The sequence below is a fragment of the Aedes albopictus genome, chromosome 1, assembly GCF_035046485.1.
Source record: "Aedes albopictus strain Foshan chromosome 1, AalbF5, whole genome shotgun sequence".
NCBI classification, from domain to species: Eukaryota; Metazoa; Arthropoda; class Insecta; order Diptera; family Culicidae; genus Aedes; species Aedes albopictus.
Window position 1 is genome coordinate 23,464,580 of NC_085136.1, and position 17,620 is coordinate 23,482,199.

A 17,620-nucleotide genomic window follows, 5' to 3' on the forward strand; every position below is an offset into this window, starting at 1 on the left:
AGGGTAAAAGTGCCAATGTTCCACATAAGTGACAATTACATTATATTTACTGAGGAATACTAATTAGTATGGAATAGTAAGGGTGATAACGACTTAGGGTCGTTACACCTGAGAGGATCTCAGGAGTAATCCTGAGAGGATCGCAGGAGTAATCCTTAAAGGATCTCAGGAGTAATCCTGAAAGGATCGCAGGAGTAATCCTGAGAAAATCTCAAGAGTAATCCTGGGAGAATCTCAGGAGTATTCCTGAGAGAATCTCAGGAGAAATCCTGAGAGGATGTTAGGAGTATTCTTGAGGGGATCTCAGGAGTAATCCTGAGAGAATCACAGAAGTAATCATGAGAGGATCTAAGGAGTAATCCTGAGAGGATCGCAGGAGTAGTTCGTTCTGAAAGGATCGCAGGAGTAATCCTGAGAGGATGTTAGAAGTAATCCTGAGAGGATCTCAGGAGTAATCTTGAGAGGATCTCAGGAGTAATCCTGAGAGAATCTCAGGAGTAATCCTGAGAGAATCTCAGGAGTAATCCAGAGAGGATCTCAGGAGCAATCCTGAGAGAATCTCAGGAGCAATCCTGAGAGAATCTCAGGAGCAATCCTGAGAGAATCTCAGGAGCAATCCTGAGAGAATCTCAGGAGCAATCCTGAGAGAATCTCAGGAGCAATCCTGAGAGAATCTCAGGAGCAATCCTGAGAGAATCTCAGGAGCAATCCTGAGAGAATCTCAGGAGCAATCCTGAGAGAATCTCAGGAGCAATCCTGAGAGAATCTCAGGAGCAATCCTGAGAGGATCTCAGGAGCAATCCTGATAGGATCTTAGGAGCAATCTTGAGAGAAGCTCAGGAGCAATCCTGAGAGGATCTAAGGAGCAATCAAGAGAGGATCTCAGGAGCAATCCTAAGAGCATCTAAGGAGCAATCAAGAGAGGATCTCAGGACCAATCCTGAGAGGATCTCAGCAGCAATCGTGAGAGAATCCCAGGAGCAATCCTGAGAGGATCTCAGGAGCAATCAAGAGAGGATCTCAGGAGCAATCCTAAGAGCATCTAAGGAGCAATCCTGAGAGTATCTCAGGAGCAATCGTGAGAGAATCCCAGGAGCAATCCTAAGAGCATCTAAGGAGCAATCAAGAGAGGATCTCAGGTGCAATCGTGAGAGGATCTCAGGAGCAATCGTGAGAGAATCTCAGGAGCAATCCTGAGAGGATCTCAGGGGCAATCCTGAGAGAATCTCATGAGCAATCCTGAAAGGATCTGAGAAGCAATGCTGAGAGGATCTCACAAGCAATCCTAAGAGGATCTCAGGAGCAATCCTGAGAGGATCTCAGGAGCAATCCTGAGAGGATCTCAGGAGCAATCCTGAGAGGATCTCAGGAGCAATCCTAAGAGGATCTAAGGAGCAATCGTGAGAGGATCTCAGGAGCAATCCTGAGAGGATCTCAGGAGCAATCCTGAAAGGATCTGAGAAGCAATCCTGAGAGGATCTCACAAGCAATCCTGAGTGGATCTCAGGAGCAATCCTGTTAGGATCTCACAAGCAATCCTGAGAGGATCTCAAAAGCAATACTGAGAGAATCTCATGAGCAATCCTGAAAGGATCTGAGAAGCATACCTGAGAGGATCTCACAAGCAATCCTGAGAGGATCTCAAGAGCAATCCTGAGAGGATCTCAGGAGCTATCCTGAGAGGATCTCAGGAGCAATCTTGAGAGGGTCTCAGGAGTAATCCTGAGAGAAAATCTGGAGCAATCGTGAGAGGATCTCAGGAGTAATCCTTAGAAGATCTCAGAAGCAATTCTGAGAGGATCTCAGGAACAATCCTGAAAAGATCTCAGAAGCAATCCTGAGAGGATCTCAAGAGCAATCCTGAGAGGATCTCAGGAGCTATCCTGAGAGGATCTCAGTAGTAATCTTGAGAGGATCTCAGGATTTATCTTGAGAGGATCTCAGGAGTAATCCTGAGAGGATCTCAGGAGTAATCCTGAGAGAAAATCAGGAGCAATCGTGAGAGGATCTCAGGATCAATCCTGGTAGTTTACCAAAGGCTATCTTGAGAGGATCTCAGCAACAACCTTGAGAGGATTTCACAATCAATCCTGAGAGGATCTCAGGTGTAGCCCCGAGAGGATCTCGGGAGCAATCCTGAGAGGATCTCAGGAGCCATCCTGAGAGGATCTCAGGAGCAATCCTGAGAGGATCTCAGAAGCAATCCTGAGAGGATCTCAGGAGCAATCCTGAGAAGATCTCAGGAGCAATCCTGAGAGGATCTCAGGAGCAATCCTGAGAAGATCTCAGGAGCAATCCTGAGAGGATCTCAGGAGCAATCCTGAGAGGATCTCAGGAGCAATCCTGAGAGGATCTCAGGAGCAATCCTGAGAGGATCTCAGGAGCAATCCTGAGAAGATCTCAGGAGTAATCCTTAGAAGATCTCAGAAGCAATCCTGAGAGGATCTCAGGAGCAATCCTGAGAAGATATCAGAAGCAATCCTGAGAGGATCTCAGGAGCAATCCTGAGAGGATTTCAGGAGTAATACTGAGAGGATCTCAGAAGTTATCCTGACAGGATCTCAGGAGTAATCCTGAAAGGATCTCAGGAGTAATCTTGAGAGGATCTCAGGATTAATCCTGGTAGATTACCAAAGGCTATTTTGAGAGGATCTCAGCAACAACCTTGAGAGGATTTCACAATCAATCCTGAGAGGATCTCAGGTGTCGCCCCGAGAGGATCTCGGGAGCAATCCTGAGAGGATCTCAGGAGCAATCCTGAGAGGATCTCAGGAGCAATCCTGAGAGGATCTCAGGAGCAATCCTGAGAGGATCTCAGGAGCAATCCTGAGAGGATTTCAGGAGCAATCCTGAGAGGATCTCAGGAGCAATCCTGAGAGGATCTCAGGAGCAATCCTGAGAGGATCTCAGGAGCAATCCTGAGAGGATCTCAGGAGCAATCCTGAGAGGATCTCAGGAGCAATCCTGAGAGGATCTCAGGAGCAATCCTGAGAGGATCTCAGGAGCAATCCTGAGAGGATCTCAGGAGCAATCCTGAGAGGATCTCAGGAGCAATCCTGAGAGGATCTCAGGAGCAATCCTGAGAGGATCTCAGGAGCAATCCTGAGAGGATCTCAGGCGTAATCCTGAGAGGATCTCAGGAGTATTCCTGAGAGGATGTTAGGAGTTTTCTTGAGAGGATCTCAGGAGTAATCCTGAGAGGATCTCAGGAGCAATCCTGAGAGGATCTCAGGAGCAATCCTGAGAGGATCTCAGGAGCAATCCTGAGAGGATCTCAGGAGCAATCCTGAGAGGATCTCAGGAGCAATCCTGAGAGGATCTCAGGAGCAATCCTGAGAGGATCTCAGGAGCAATCCTGAGAGGATCTCAGGAGCAATCCTGAGAGGATCTCAGGAGCAATCCTGAGAGGATCTCAGGAGCAATCCTGAGAGGATCTCAGGAGCAATCCTGAGAGGATCTCAGGAGCAATCCTGAGAGGATCTCAGGAGCAATCCTGAGAGGATCTCAGGAGCAATCCTGAGAGGATCTCAGGAGCAATCCTGAGAGGATCTCAGGAGCAATCCTGAGAGGATCTCAGGAGCAATCCTGAGAGGATCTCAGGAGCAATCCTGAGAGGATCTCAGGAGCAATCCTGAGAGGATCTCAGGAGCAATCCTGAGAGGATCTCAGGAGCAATCCTGAGAGGATCTCAGGAGCAATCCTGAGAGGATCTCAGGAGCAATTCTGAGAGGATCTCAGGAGCAATCCTGAGAGGATCTCAGGAGCAATCCTGAGAGGATCTCAGGAGCAATCCTGAGAGGATCTCAGGAGCAATCCTGAGAGGATCTCAGGAGCAATCCTGAGAGGATCTCAGGAGCAATCCTGAGAGGATCTCAGGAGCAATCCTGAGAGGATCTCAGGAGCAATCCTGAGAGGATCTCAGGAGCAATCCTGAGAGGATCTCAGGAGCAATCCTGAGAGGATCTCAGGAGCAATCCTGAGAGGATCTCAGGAGCAATCCTGAGAGGATCTCAGGAGCAATCCTGAGAGGATCTCAGGAGCAATCCTGAGAGGATCTCAGGAGCAATCCTGAGAGGATCTCAGGAGCAATCCTGAGAGGATCTCAGGAGCAATCCTGAGAGGATCTCAGGAGCAATCCTGAGAGGATCTCAGGAGCAATCCTGAGAGGATCTCAGGAGCAATCCTGAGAGGATCTCAGGAGCAATCCTGAGAGGATCTCAGGAGCAATCCTGAGAGGATCTCAGGAGCAATCCTGAGAGGATCTCAGGAGTATTCCTGAGAGGATGTTAGGAGTTTTCTTGAGAGGATCTCAGGAGCAATCCTGAGAGGATCTCAGGAGCAATCCTGAGAGGATCTCAGGAGCAATCCTGAGAGGATCTCAGGAGCAATCCTGAGAGGATCTCAGGAGCAATCCTGAGAGGATCTCAGGAGCAATCCTGAGAGGATCTCAGGAGCAATCCTGAGAGGATCTCAGGAGCAATCCTGAGAGGATCTCAGGAGTATTCCTGAGAGGATGTTAGGAGTTTTCTTGAGAGGATCTCAGGAGTAATCCTGAGAGGATCTCAGGAGCAATCCTGAGAGGATCTCAGGAGCAATCCTGAGAGGATCTCAGGAGCAATCCTGAGAGGATCTCAGGAGCAATCCTGAGAGGATCTCAGGAGCAATCCTGAGAGGATCTCAGGAGCAATCCTGAGAGGATCTCAGGAGCAATCCTGAGAGGATCTCAGGAGCAATCCTGAGAGGATCTCAGGAGCAATCCTGAGAGGATCTCAGGAGCAATCCTGAGAGGATCTCAGGAGCAATCCTGAGAGGATCTCAGGAGCAATCCTGAGAGGATCTCAGGAGCAATCCTGAGAGGATCTCAGAAGCAATCCTGAGAGGATCTCAGGAGCAATCCTGAAAGAAAATCAGGAGCAATCGTGAGAGGATCTCAGGAGTAATCCTTAGAAGATCTCAGAAGCAATTCTGAGAGGATCTCAGGAACAATCCTGAGAAGATCTCAGAAGCAATCCTGAGAGGATCTCAGGAGCAATCCTGAGAGGATCTCAGGAGTAATACTGAGAGGATCTCAGAAGTAATCCTGACAGGATCTCAGGAGTAATCCTGAGAGGATCTCAAGAGTAATCTTTAGAGGATCTCAAGATTAATCTTGAGAGGATCTCAGGAGTAATCCTGAGAGGATCTCAGGAGTAATCCTGAGAGGATCTCAGGAGTAATCCTGAGAGAAAATCAGGAGCAATCGTGAGAGGATCTCAGGATCAATCCTGAGAGGATCTCAGCAGCAATCTTGAAACGATTTCAAGAGCAATCCTGAGAGGATCTCAGGAGCAGTCCTGAGAGGTTCTCAGGAGCAATTGTGAGAGAATCTAAGTAGCAAGCCTGAGAGGAACTCGGGAGTAATCCTAAGAGGATCTCAGGAGCAATTCTGAGAGTATCTCGGTAGTAATTCTGAGACGATCTGGGGAGCAATCCTGAGAGGAACTTAGGAGAAATCCTGAGAGGAACTCAGGAGCAATCCTGAGAGGATCTCAGGAGCAATCGTGAGAGAATCTCAGGAGCAATCCTGAGAGGATCTGAGAAGCAATCCTGAGTGGAATATTCGTGATGGGACTGCTATCGCAAAGTTCCCATGATGCTGTAGTTGTGAATATACAACTTATTTAGATATGCGTATTCACCACTGATTGTAGCAACAAGCTAGTGTTCTCAACGATCAAATAGTTTGATTCTTTACACAGCTTTCGAGAGAATTTTCTTCTGTAGTTTTCAAATCTCTCGCCCATGGCGCTCGCATCGTTTTTGCTCCTGTTTGACGTTTGCACACTACCGCCATCTACTCAGTGGACAGCTTTTAATCGCTCATTGTTCCAAGTGATACGTCTGTTTGTCTGTGAACCTGCTTTATTAAAACTGCAAACTTCTAGCATTGTATGTAAACGGAATTTTCTTCGAAGGTCTCATGGCGTATTCACCCGATTCGATCAGGCAGACCTATTTATTTGCAAGAAATTCCAACAATCTCTTCAAACCCCAAAATCTCACGGACACCAGCTCCAGAACGAAAATCCCGCAAGCAATCGCCAGAAGAACACCAACACACTCATAGCATCCCATCAGGTGCTCGTTCCGGAGAGCCTGCGGTTCTCCATGGTCCAGCGCCTTCGGGAAGAAATGATAGTTCCCGTACCGCCTGATCCAGTAGTTCATCAGTCCTGCCGTCTCGATGTTGCCAATCGCTCGGTTCAGCACCCGCACCAGAAAGGTCCGCTTCGAGTAGTAGATCACCATGGGATAGGAACTGACGGCGTCCCGCGTACACCGAACGAAGCCCCGGTCCAGGTGGTACGTATTGTGGTAGGCTAGGTGCTCTAGGGTCACCAAGAGTACCCCGTCGCGCAGCTCCCCGGTGGCCAAGGCGTCCATCTGAACGTTGATGGTATCGTTACCTGGTGTTAGGTGGTGCACCCGTCGAAGAACCCGAGGGTTATTCTGGAAGAACCGCTCGGACATTTTGAAGATGTAGTAGTACAGTTTGGAGTGTTCGATTTCGCTGATGGTTTCTACCGCTTTCTGGTTGGACTCGGCTTGAAGGTACTTGAACAGTGAACCCTGGTACAGACTACGGACTATGAAGCAGTGGATGATCCAGAGGATCAATAGAGTACGGGCAAAGTTTCGTTGTGGTAATCTGGGCAGAACTCCAGTGAAGTACACGTTGAAGAAGTTCAAGAAAGCTGTTCGATTGTCGTTTCCGTAGATGAAGTCCCTTACCGTATTGGAAGTGAACTTCAGTATTAAAACTAAAACAGTGAAGGCACTCATTATAGCAGCAGACGTAAACCAAACTACGGCTTTGAACGGCCTGAACAGCTTTTCGAAAGCCGTAAAGGGACGTCCCTCCGGAACGGCAAACACAATGCGGGACGTGTAGTGCGGTCTTCCGGGTTGCAAGATTTCGTTACGCTGCGGGATGATGCCAAGGCATCCTATTCCGAAGTCGGCGGTCCCGTCTTGGAGGATGCCCATCAACCCGGTACTGTTCTGCGGTCGAGCTTCACCCCATTCGCCGTTGTCCGGTGGAGTGACTACGTTGAGCTGGAAGTTGAGCTGCCCGGACAGCGTAGTGACGAGATCTCCTTCGAATCCACTGACGGTAGCTGAGCGGTTAGGTTCCGCAGAATTGATTCGGACGAAAGGAGGCGTCTGAAAAGTCCCTAGCCGTAGTGAGCAGTTATAGAAATTGTTCAAACGTTGCATGAACAGTTGGGCGGTTGAAGGATCTCGCGTGTGATGAATCGTTGGTGAACCGCAGCTACTTCTAGAGTACGGCGTGTAAAAGTACAGGTCTGGATGATCGTCGTTGACCACGACCAGTACTGTACGTATTATTTTGAGTTTCCAGAAAGTGTTGAACGTGTCGAAGATCTGCGAATCGGTGACCGTATTGATCACGAAGGTGTAGTAGCCGAACAGATCGAATTTTGTCGATTCCATCTGCGGGATGAAGTTCTTCAAACTTTCGTAGTGTTGAAAGATAAAAACAGCGTATGACCATGAAGAGTAATCGAAAATGGTCGAATCTAGTTGAACAATTCTACGCTGGTTCAGGCTACGAATGATAAGGTTAATCAGATCCTGATGAGTTTGGTACGATTCACCCATGAGTAACAAAGGTACTTGACGTATAGTGTAGTGCGTATCGATGATTTCAGCGATCACGTTGGATGTCACACCTAGATTCATGTGCGTTGCGATTGACTTTAACCAAGCGAGGACAATGATGGATACGAATCTTAGTTTCATCTTACTTCCCTGACTTTTGCAGAGATAATGAACTATGGTACGTACAAACATCACCTCTTCTTCAATTAACAGTCGACGTCATGCTTATTGGAAAACGATTTGCAAATTGCAACGCCCACAGACCATTCAAGCAATTAACCTTCAATACAATACGCATCTCTTTTTCAATGTACTACGTTTCGGATATTTATAGAGTTGGAGTTAGTTCATGACCATAACATACAACAAACATCATGTTCTGGAGTCACGTACTCGTTGCGATTCTTCTCAGCCATCATCCATCAACTGCCGTTAACGAACAACTTGCTCAAACAGTCGCCCAAATACTCTTGCAGCATTTTGTCCACCCATTTGAAGCCGTACAGATCGATCAGGCGACCAGCAACCAATCGGCAGCATTCCATCGTCAACAGGATCTGATCGATACCATTCTCAGGATGTTGGGAGGTCGTTTGGTCGTTCGTCGTTACAGCACTCGTCCGACTATCGTTGAACCGTACTTCTTTCACCTGATTTTCGTTGACGGCGATGAGGCCCTCACGAGGTTGCTTGCCGAAAGAAATATCATCAATTACGACACTTCCGGGCTTTACCTTCTCGTGATCAGCGAACCGGAACCACCTGATCAATCCATCGACAGCGTCCTAGCTCATCTATGGAATCTACACCTGGTGAACGCCAACGTGATCTTCAACCGCAACGGTCACGTACTCGTGTATACTTACTTTCCATTCCGAGAAAGTCACTGCGAACATACACAGCCGGAGTTACTGTTCAACCTGACAACTCTACAAGAAAACCCCAATCAACCGATATTCTACTGTAATCGCTTGCGTAACTTCCACGGCTGTGCGCTTCTGGGAGGGACATTCGAGGCGAAACCCTACACAATCTACCGGGACACTATGTCAAACGCAACTCTACAGGTGGGCGGATTCGAAGGAGACCTGATGCAAGTGCTGGCGAGGCAGCTGAATTTCTCATTGTCCTGGAAGAATGCCCCCGGGCAGTGGGGTTTTGCTCGACCACTCGGAAACAGCACCGGCCTGATGAAGATGGCCCAGGAAGAGGAGGTTGACTTTGCCATTGGATGTCTAGCCATGGATCCGGATCGGTACCGATACCTCAAGGCCGGTGCTTCGCACTACACCAGTAAGATCCTGTTTGCGGTTCCACATGGACGCTCGTACACGGCATTTGAGAAACTATTTGGTCCCTTTGAGCGATCGCTTCTGGAGATGCATGCCTTTGTGGTCATCGTGACGTGCGTGGTTGTTCTGATTCTGAGCTTCGCTAATCGCAAGGTTCGAGCCTTCGTATACGGCCGAGGTGTTTCAACGCCCCTTCTGAACGCCATAGCAATACTCTTCGGGGGCTCTGTACCACAACCTCCGGTTAGGAACTTTGCCCGAACTCTTCTGTTTCTATGGCTCGTTTACTGCTTCATAATAGGAAGCCTCTACCAAGGATCGCTGTTCCACTACCTTCAGAAGCCCATGCACTACCCACCGCTGAAGACGATGCGAGAAATCGATCGTTCCGGGCTGTTCTACTACATGGTCGATATCGGAACTCGGTTCTTTGTGCACAACCCCAGCATTGTACGGCGGTAAGTTCTTCTCATGAAGTCCATCCAGAACCCCTCTCAAAAACCTCCATTCCACAGCACCAGGATCATCGCCCCCGGAAAGGACAGCTTGGGTCACGCGATTGCCCAAGTAGGCCTTACCCACCTAACCGATGGAGTCATCCTGAGTCCGATGGATCTGGTGGCGTACAACAACCGGGTCAACCCCAGAACGCGCTTCGTTCACATCGCACGGGAGCACGTTTCGGTGTTTCCGGTAGGGCTGTACTATCCGAAGCGGTCCCCACTGTGGGATGTGTTCGACAAACAGGTCCGGATGATTGTCCCATCCGGACTGGTGGGTGATTGGATCAAACGGTACGGTGATTATGACTTTTTCGCACGGCCAAAGGAGAAATCCGAACCGCGGAAGTTGAGCAATGAACATTTGGCCGGGGCATACCAGCTGTATGGGTGCTGTTTGGGGGTCAGTGTGGTAGTGTTTCTACTGGAAATGGTTTCACCGAGGTTTCCGACGTTGGGGGTGGTGTTGCGGCATCTGATTGATTGAGACACGCCAAACTGGACAATGGATTGTGGTGCGATTGCGTGATGTTTTGTTGAAAGAACCATTTTTTTTGTAATTGATTAGAGATACGACAATAGATTGCAAAGTTCATATCAAGAAAGCAAAACAACTTTTTTAAATGCATTGTGAACGATAGTTGATATAGGGGAATGGTGATTGTGGTACTTTGGTGTATAAGTAACTGAGTAGGTCATGACGTTGGTGAAAATCATTATCATTCGATCTGTGAAACTGGGGAGTATGTACCACATTGGCGACGAGAAGAACCCATTGCACCGCGAGGAAGAAAGAAGTTGGTCGACTTCTAACCAAAAAGGAACGTAGGCTCTAGAATAGATTATGGACGAAGGAATTTTACCTATTTTGAAATTGGCCTCCTCATCGTCTCTTGGATTCTACCGCATCTAGATCTCGTCCCAACTAACAATTGCAAGTCACAAACAAGCAAGCTTGCTGAATTGTTGCTTAATAATGGTCATGATAGCTGAACTAAAATTATGCTCTACACATTACTGTTTAAATCAAGGGGTAGTCACTCTACACAGTGTGCCTTGGGCACACCAGTGGCACCGGCTGGCACGGATTCGCATAATAAAGCTGCTATAAAATGACGACTTTTCGGTCGTAGCAATCGTCGATTTGTTTTTTCCCACTGTCAATTCAACGGAATGTTTTTACAATAAGTGCAAAAGTTTTTTTTTTTTTGTAAATTATTCCTAAATTCTAATTAAGCAAATCCTTTCGTTTCAGATCAATAACTGCTGTGATTTTTATCGAAAGTTTGTCGACGAAATATGATGTGTTTTTGCAAGAAGCGATAAATACAATTTTCTTTCATGAGCCCTATCAACAATGTCTCAAAATATATTTATCAGCAATGGCCGGTGGCCTTAGAATCTTTAGCATCGATAATAATGATCACAACTTTGCTGCTTTTAAGAATCTGTTTATTCTTTCCCAGGGAGCTCATATGTACCGATACAAGCGTCGTCAAATTTAATGAAATTTCATGAAAATGAAATTTTAATCAAACATAACTACCGAAATTCTTCCAGATTTTTTTCTCTATTTCACTGAAATGTCCCCCAAAACCAAGCACAAAACTACTTAAAATTACATCCCGGAACCATTCCAGAATCTCACTTGAAATACTTCCGGAATCACAGACATTTTTACCCACCCGACGTTTTAGATTCCCACCAGAGTCCTTCCAATGTAGTTAGCATTCATTTGGAAAGAATTTCAATCCTAATGCAAAATGTTCTCTTCGAAATTGAAAAAAAAAATATCCAGAGAATATTTTCGTTGACATTCTCAGGAATAAACAAAAACAATGAAGTACAATAAATTCTACGCTTGCTAAGAAAATAATGCCAGTGCGGCGGCGCTTCTTTATAGCAGTTACCATAATACATTTTGAAGCCTCGGCACCTCAGCACCTCGGCACACTAGGGCACACCAGAGCACACTGGTAGACACATTGAAAAAAAAATTGGCACAAATGAAGTGTGTAGAGTGACTACCCCTTGGTTTAAATGATTTTTCAATTGAGAAAGTAGTCAATGTTCGACTTTCCTCATCGGTATCAACAATGATAAATTAAAACACTTTTCAAACGTTTAACAAGAAATTTATTCGACAAGCATTGATTCCTTAACAAAAGAGTTTAACAAAACATTTGTCTGCATCCTCTTAAGCTGATGTATCGATAAGCATATGCTCCTAAACAATGTGCTTTTCACTTGTCAAATAAACGCCTTCAGCCCGTCATAGTTTGACTCGGAACTTTGTTTGGATTATGGGATAAATCCCCGAGCAGAAGGGAATAGCAACAGCATAATAAAATGTGTTATTTTGAAAAAATAACTGAGTAGCGGAAAGAGTTATTTTCATGTTATTTACATAACATATCCTGTTATAAACTTGTCTGTCATAAGCGGCAAAATAACAAATATTATAACAAAAAAATGTTCCTGGAAGACCTGTTTGTCGTGACCCAGCGGACAATCCCGAAGTCCGCGAAATTAGGGATTCAGAAGGCTTGCATCCGGATTAGATTAATCGATTTTTCCGTTTTTTTTTTCAAATTTTATTTTCCACGTCTATCTCCTGCAATTTCTGTCACAAAACTGACTCTGAACAAAATCATAGCCTACTCACTATTCTAATAATCCTGATAACCTATTTACATTACCAAACATGAAATGTTTGGCATTCCTTGCTATTATTCTCATTCTCTACACTGTTTAATAACATGTTTTGTTTGTTTCAATAACAACTTAAAAACAGCGAATTTTGAAAATATTTCAATAACAAATTTTGATATGAATACGTTATTGATAACAACCTGAAAACAAAATTAGTTTTTTTTCTGTTGCGGATAGGAACTCCTCCAAAGTCCCATATGCATTCAATGGGATACGCAACAATAGGATCTATTGTTAAATATTTCATTCATAATTGGAACGCTATTGTTGTCGCAAGCGATTTCTTATTGAAAACAGAGCGAAACAATAGTTCTCGTTTATTTTCCAAACAACTTATGATGAAAAACTACCGTTGTTTTGAAACCCTTTATTAGTTGGTTTATTGTTTATAAGATTAGTTTACATTATTACCTCATTGATTGAAACATTTATCTTAGTTAATCTAAGTGGACTCGATGCAGTGAAATCAATAAAAATAAAATATCTAAAAATAATCAATGGAGTTTTTCATGACTTATTTTTTTACATTTTTGTCGAAAATGTGTTGTTCGTCGTTGAATTCCACTAGTTGATCCAAAATGTTTCATAAAATGGCTAACACCACCTAACACTCTATTACACTCTCTATTTTCGTATTCATACCTAACTGAAACTGGGACAAAAAAAACAGGTATACTTTTCAAAGTGCTTATAAAACAAATGGCTGATAAGTTGGCACTGTAACGTAATGTCACGGAATAACTGAACTTGTGCTACAACAAAACATGTTATTGAAATGTAATTTAAAGAAAATATACCAAGAGGACGATCATAACAAAATAAGATTGCCCAACAGAACATGTTATGGAACGGTGATGACTTAATAAGTTAATAATAACAAACCGAGATATAAAAACAGGTTTTGTGATTCCGTTGTTATTATTTTGATATTTTCCTCTGGTCGGGTCATGGCTAAAACTGTTTAGACAACCAAGTTATTAAAGAACCAAAATTTTAAACGAATCACATAAAATAAAACAGAATAGAATTTTGTAGTTTAACAATGAGTGCCAAGAGACGTAATCAGCGTAAAAATGAGGCATTTATTTATTAGTCTGTAACAAGATATCTTGTACCTTGATTATTATATTGTTTATCTTCCGCAGCAGTTCGATTGTACGAGACGCTTGGATCGACGCATTTGACATTTCAGTGCTGTCGTGTTTACTGAATATGTCTCAGCTGAATATTGTTCCCACAATCACCTAGATAATCAAACAGCATTCAGAAATCGACACATTTCAAGTATCCCTAAACATCCTTATGCACTTTTTATTGAACATAATATCAAGATTCCATGCCAAAAGCATAAATAAAAATAAAAGTTTAACGGATCTTCGACTGAGCATGAGTAGATTACCTGAACAGATGATGTGAATGCACCATGTCCAAGACCATACCGCACAACATATTGTCATACATTTTTAAAAATCGATATTTAATAATAAAAATAAAAACATATTCATATCGCAATTAGTTCGTCTGAAAACAATATCTTCAATAAGGACCAACACTTTTTGGCCGCATTCGATACAAGTTTTCTCACCGTGCGATAAAAATACTGACAGCGAAATCAGAATGGAAAACACGTGTTTTGAGCTGAACAGCGTTGAAGTATAAGGCGGTGTTCAGTTGATTACCACGTGCTGTGCTAATTCACCACTGCTGAACACAAATTCAGGAGTGATCATTATTGAGTCATGGGAAGATTATGTTTTGCTTTGGGTGCTGTATCTCACCGTCTCTAGGATGACGCAGATAGGAAGGCATGCGGCTGGCAATCGACAGGTCTCGAGCTCTAATCCGGATTTAGGTAATTTTATATGTAATTCTTATTTCATAATAGGTGTTCTCAACAAGAGAGCAAATAATTACTCTCGTGAGAGTTCAACATTTTTGCATTTTATTTATTTTCAATCACTTTTGTCAAAGCTTAACAACAACTTTCTTGTACATTTGTAAAACGCTTTGAACAACAAAAAATTAAGTTGGTGCACAACATGATGCTTTATAACTTTTCCAAATTTGTGTGAACAAAACCCGAACATAGGTTGTACGTGAAAATAATTCAAATGTTATTCAACATTATGCTGAATTAATTCGTCATAATGGTGCCTCTTAAATGAGTGATTGTTAGTTGGGATGGGAAGCGCAACTGAAAGAGAATTAAATTTTCTTTCCAAAAAATGGTCCTTTGTTTCTCTACGATGCGGAATTCGATACGAAAAAGTGAAAAAAGTGCACTTTGCCTTATGCTGCGCCATGGCAAATTTTCGCGGAGTCACGTTTTTCATAGGGTTCTCATTCCTGCCACCAGATGCGGAGCGATCGTTAGGTTCCGTTGTATTTACCTATTATTGGTAGGTTTGTTCTTTTCGTCATGGGGGATTTCTGTCGGCCAAATTGTTAGAAACATGGTCGTATAATTCAGCTTGGTTGGGATATTACGCCTACTTTGAGTTCAATAGGTTAAAAAAAAACATGACGAAGGAAACACATCTGCTGAGAATACGTAAGTTCCCCTATTAGCTAAAAGTTTAAGAATTACTTAAAAACAACATATTTATAATAGTTTAAAATGGCAGCAAAACGATATCAAAATTGGTAATCAAATTTAATGAAGATAAACTTACATCAAAATGTGATAACAATTTGCTGCTCAATACTCATTTTGTTTCCGATTTGTTATAATTTTGCTGTTGGACTTTGCTCGGGTCACCTACGAATTTGTGTAACTTACTTAACCGTTGTGTGGCCAGCAAAAAAAACACCCGTAGAATGCCGGCAGCACAGACAAACAGACGTCTCACTCTACCCACTTTTCATCGTTTCCCTTTTCAACGGACTATTCAAATATTCTGTAGTTCGCAAATCTCTCACTCATGGCGCTCGCATCGTTTTTGCTTCTACTTGACGTTTGCTCACTACCGCCATCTACTCAGTGGATTTGAGAAATACATCGTAATTAGCATTGGGCGATTATACTTTTGTGACGATGATTTTAATCACACTTTGTTCCAAGTGATACGTCTGTTTGTCTGTGCTTCTACACGAGCTTCTACACTCAGAAATAAATAAAGTCATTAATGAATATTTTCTATGCAAAATTGTGGTTCGACTGGGTTCATGCATTAACTGACTAAACATAAATAAGTTTAGCAAAACTATATACCATTTAGTATCCAGAATGCAAATTTTTTAGTATTGAAGAAAAGTTGTTCCACGTGATTTTTTTTTTCTAAATTTTATGCATTTTATGTATATATTTTAGTAAAATTTAGCTTCTTCCAAATAGTTTATTTTAATATTAAAAATCGAAGAATGAGCAGCTCTGCAGCCATTTGTAACGCCTGGCTGCATAATGATAAATTTATTATGATAATAAATGAAATGGTTTTGACAAAGTTTGGTAATTTATCAATCACAGAGCGGCTTTGCTGAAAATCCTCCCCTTATCACAACACGCTGGGCGATGCGTAGCCAGGCCAGTAGCAATGTTCCGAGTTCATGCATCACTTTGGTCACGATGAATATCTAATTAAATAATTAGGAGAAGGATATGATGTGAGTAAATATGGGGAAGCGATAATGCAATTTACGCGTTCACGTAAAATGAAGGAATCAAAACAATGTGTTTCTCCTCTTACCGTGAAACGTTGCTGCATCCAATCCATTACGTAGAAGTTCTTGAAGGAGCAACAACAGTTTTGCTAAATTTTTCAGTTTTTCAAATTTTGCTAAACAAATATACAAACTTGAAAAATATCGAACGAAAACGAAAAATAAAGTTATTATAACACAAGTTTACAAAATAAAACGAAAGTCGTGAACTTCTGTCAACGACCAAAATTTTTGAAGCACAATTTAGTGCTGATTTCGAAACCGTCCTTCAAAAAATTTAAAGTAGAACAGTTTTTGAGTTTTAGCTCAATATCGAGTTTTGTAACTTTTCAAAATATATAATTTACTAAAATTCAAATATATTGCGTTTTGTTCAACCAATTTTAAATCTTTTTCCATAAATTAAAAGCTGAATACAATACCATTAGATCATCTGAATACAGGATTTGCATCAGATTGATGAAATTCAAGATATTGGCGAGTTTTAGGGACGATCTTCTTAAATTTTAGCAAAATTCCCAAAAATTTTTGAATAAATGTATTTTTTTCAATAAGAAAAAAACAACTGAAAATTTTTTTCTCGACGTTTATTTGACATATCATATGTAGGCGAGTTACAGTAAAAATTTCAGCTCAATCGGAGCATTGATTACCGAGAATAAGATGTTTGAAGTGAGCGACTTTGCTTAAAAATAGAACAAAAATCGATTTCAAATCATCAACCTTGTATGGAAAGTCGAAAAAATTTCCGCTCTACTGTAAATTTTTTCCTTCGGGTTTTCGAACTCAGGGCATGATTCTACACCAAAAATGATCATCAGCTTACCGAGTTCAAAAATGCTGTAAACTAGTGTAATTGCTGATTTTCTTACAAGTTGTCACCTGCACAGCTGTCTAAAAACTAGACATTCGCTCACATAAATTTATTTACGCATTTTTGTGATAAAATATATGTATTGCGAAACTATTTTTTGGAAATCTTAATGAATAAATCGGATTTAGTTATCAAATGAATGGAAAATAGTATATAATTTTATGAATATCCTGATCCTGATTCAGAAATAAGCTTGCAGACTTCTTGTGGAAACAAAATCACTTTTCGCCGTTTTCGGCTTGTTGTTTCGGCTTGTTGTTTGGCCGGTTGCTAGGCTACGCCAGTCGGTAAGAGCTATAGGGCACTGCATTGTTTTGATTTTATATGGGATTTTGACGTTTCTTGGCCTTGTTGTTTACAATATTTCTGTAAGAGTGAAAGAGAAGGAGAGAAATTCATGCAGTGCCCTATACTGATGTGTTGAGGGATGCTAACAGTTTGGTCACAGATAAACAGACGTAACACTCTTCAAAACGGATTAGCACATTCATTTAGCGATCAATTCAAATGTTTTTTTTATTTGCGCAATCGTTTCACCAGAGTAGCTAGTGTTCGATCGCTTTGACGCTTGCCAGTGTACACGTTGCTGAATGATGCAAATGAAAATTACAGGCGATTTTTGTAGTAATGTGCATGTTAGACAAACGTCAAATCGCAATCCATCATGGCCGACAGTGTCTCGCGCGGTTCTACCAACAGGTGGCAGTGTGCTCAAGAAAAAGACACCAAGCAAAGGTTGTTGATGAATTTCCTTCAAGAGTTACGTCTGTTTGTCTGTGGTTTGGTGATATCGTTGCTGTTGCTATTGTTGTCGATGGTTTACATGATTCCGAGCTGTGTGCGAACGTGTCGTTCTTTCCTCCGTCTTTGATCGACGATTTATTGTTGCGAAAGTTCGTAAAAAGCAGTTTGACTATCAT

General features: G+C 42.7%; 2 protein-coding genes across 2 annotated transcripts; one reads left to right on the forward strand and one right to left on the reverse strand.

Annotated features, from left to right (window-relative positions):
- Positions 1-5,991: 5,991 nt before the first annotated feature.
- Positions 5,992-7,743, reverse strand: LOC115256779 (uncharacterized). The gene has a single exon (XM_029855737.1). The coding sequence runs from the start codon at positions 7,741-7,743 to the stop codon at positions 5,992-5,994; it is 1,752 nt and encodes a 583-aa protein (XP_029711597.1).
- Positions 7,744-8,036: 293 nt separating this feature from the next.
- Positions 8,037-9,941, forward strand: LOC109417232 (uncharacterized). The gene is made up of 2 exons (XM_019691343.2): positions 8,037-9,412; positions 9,470-9,941. The coding sequence occupies exons 1-2, from the start codon at positions 8,037-8,039 to the stop codon at positions 9,939-9,941; spliced, it is 1,848 nt and encodes a 615-aa protein (XP_019546888.2).
- Positions 9,942-17,620: the final 7,679 nt, after the last annotated feature.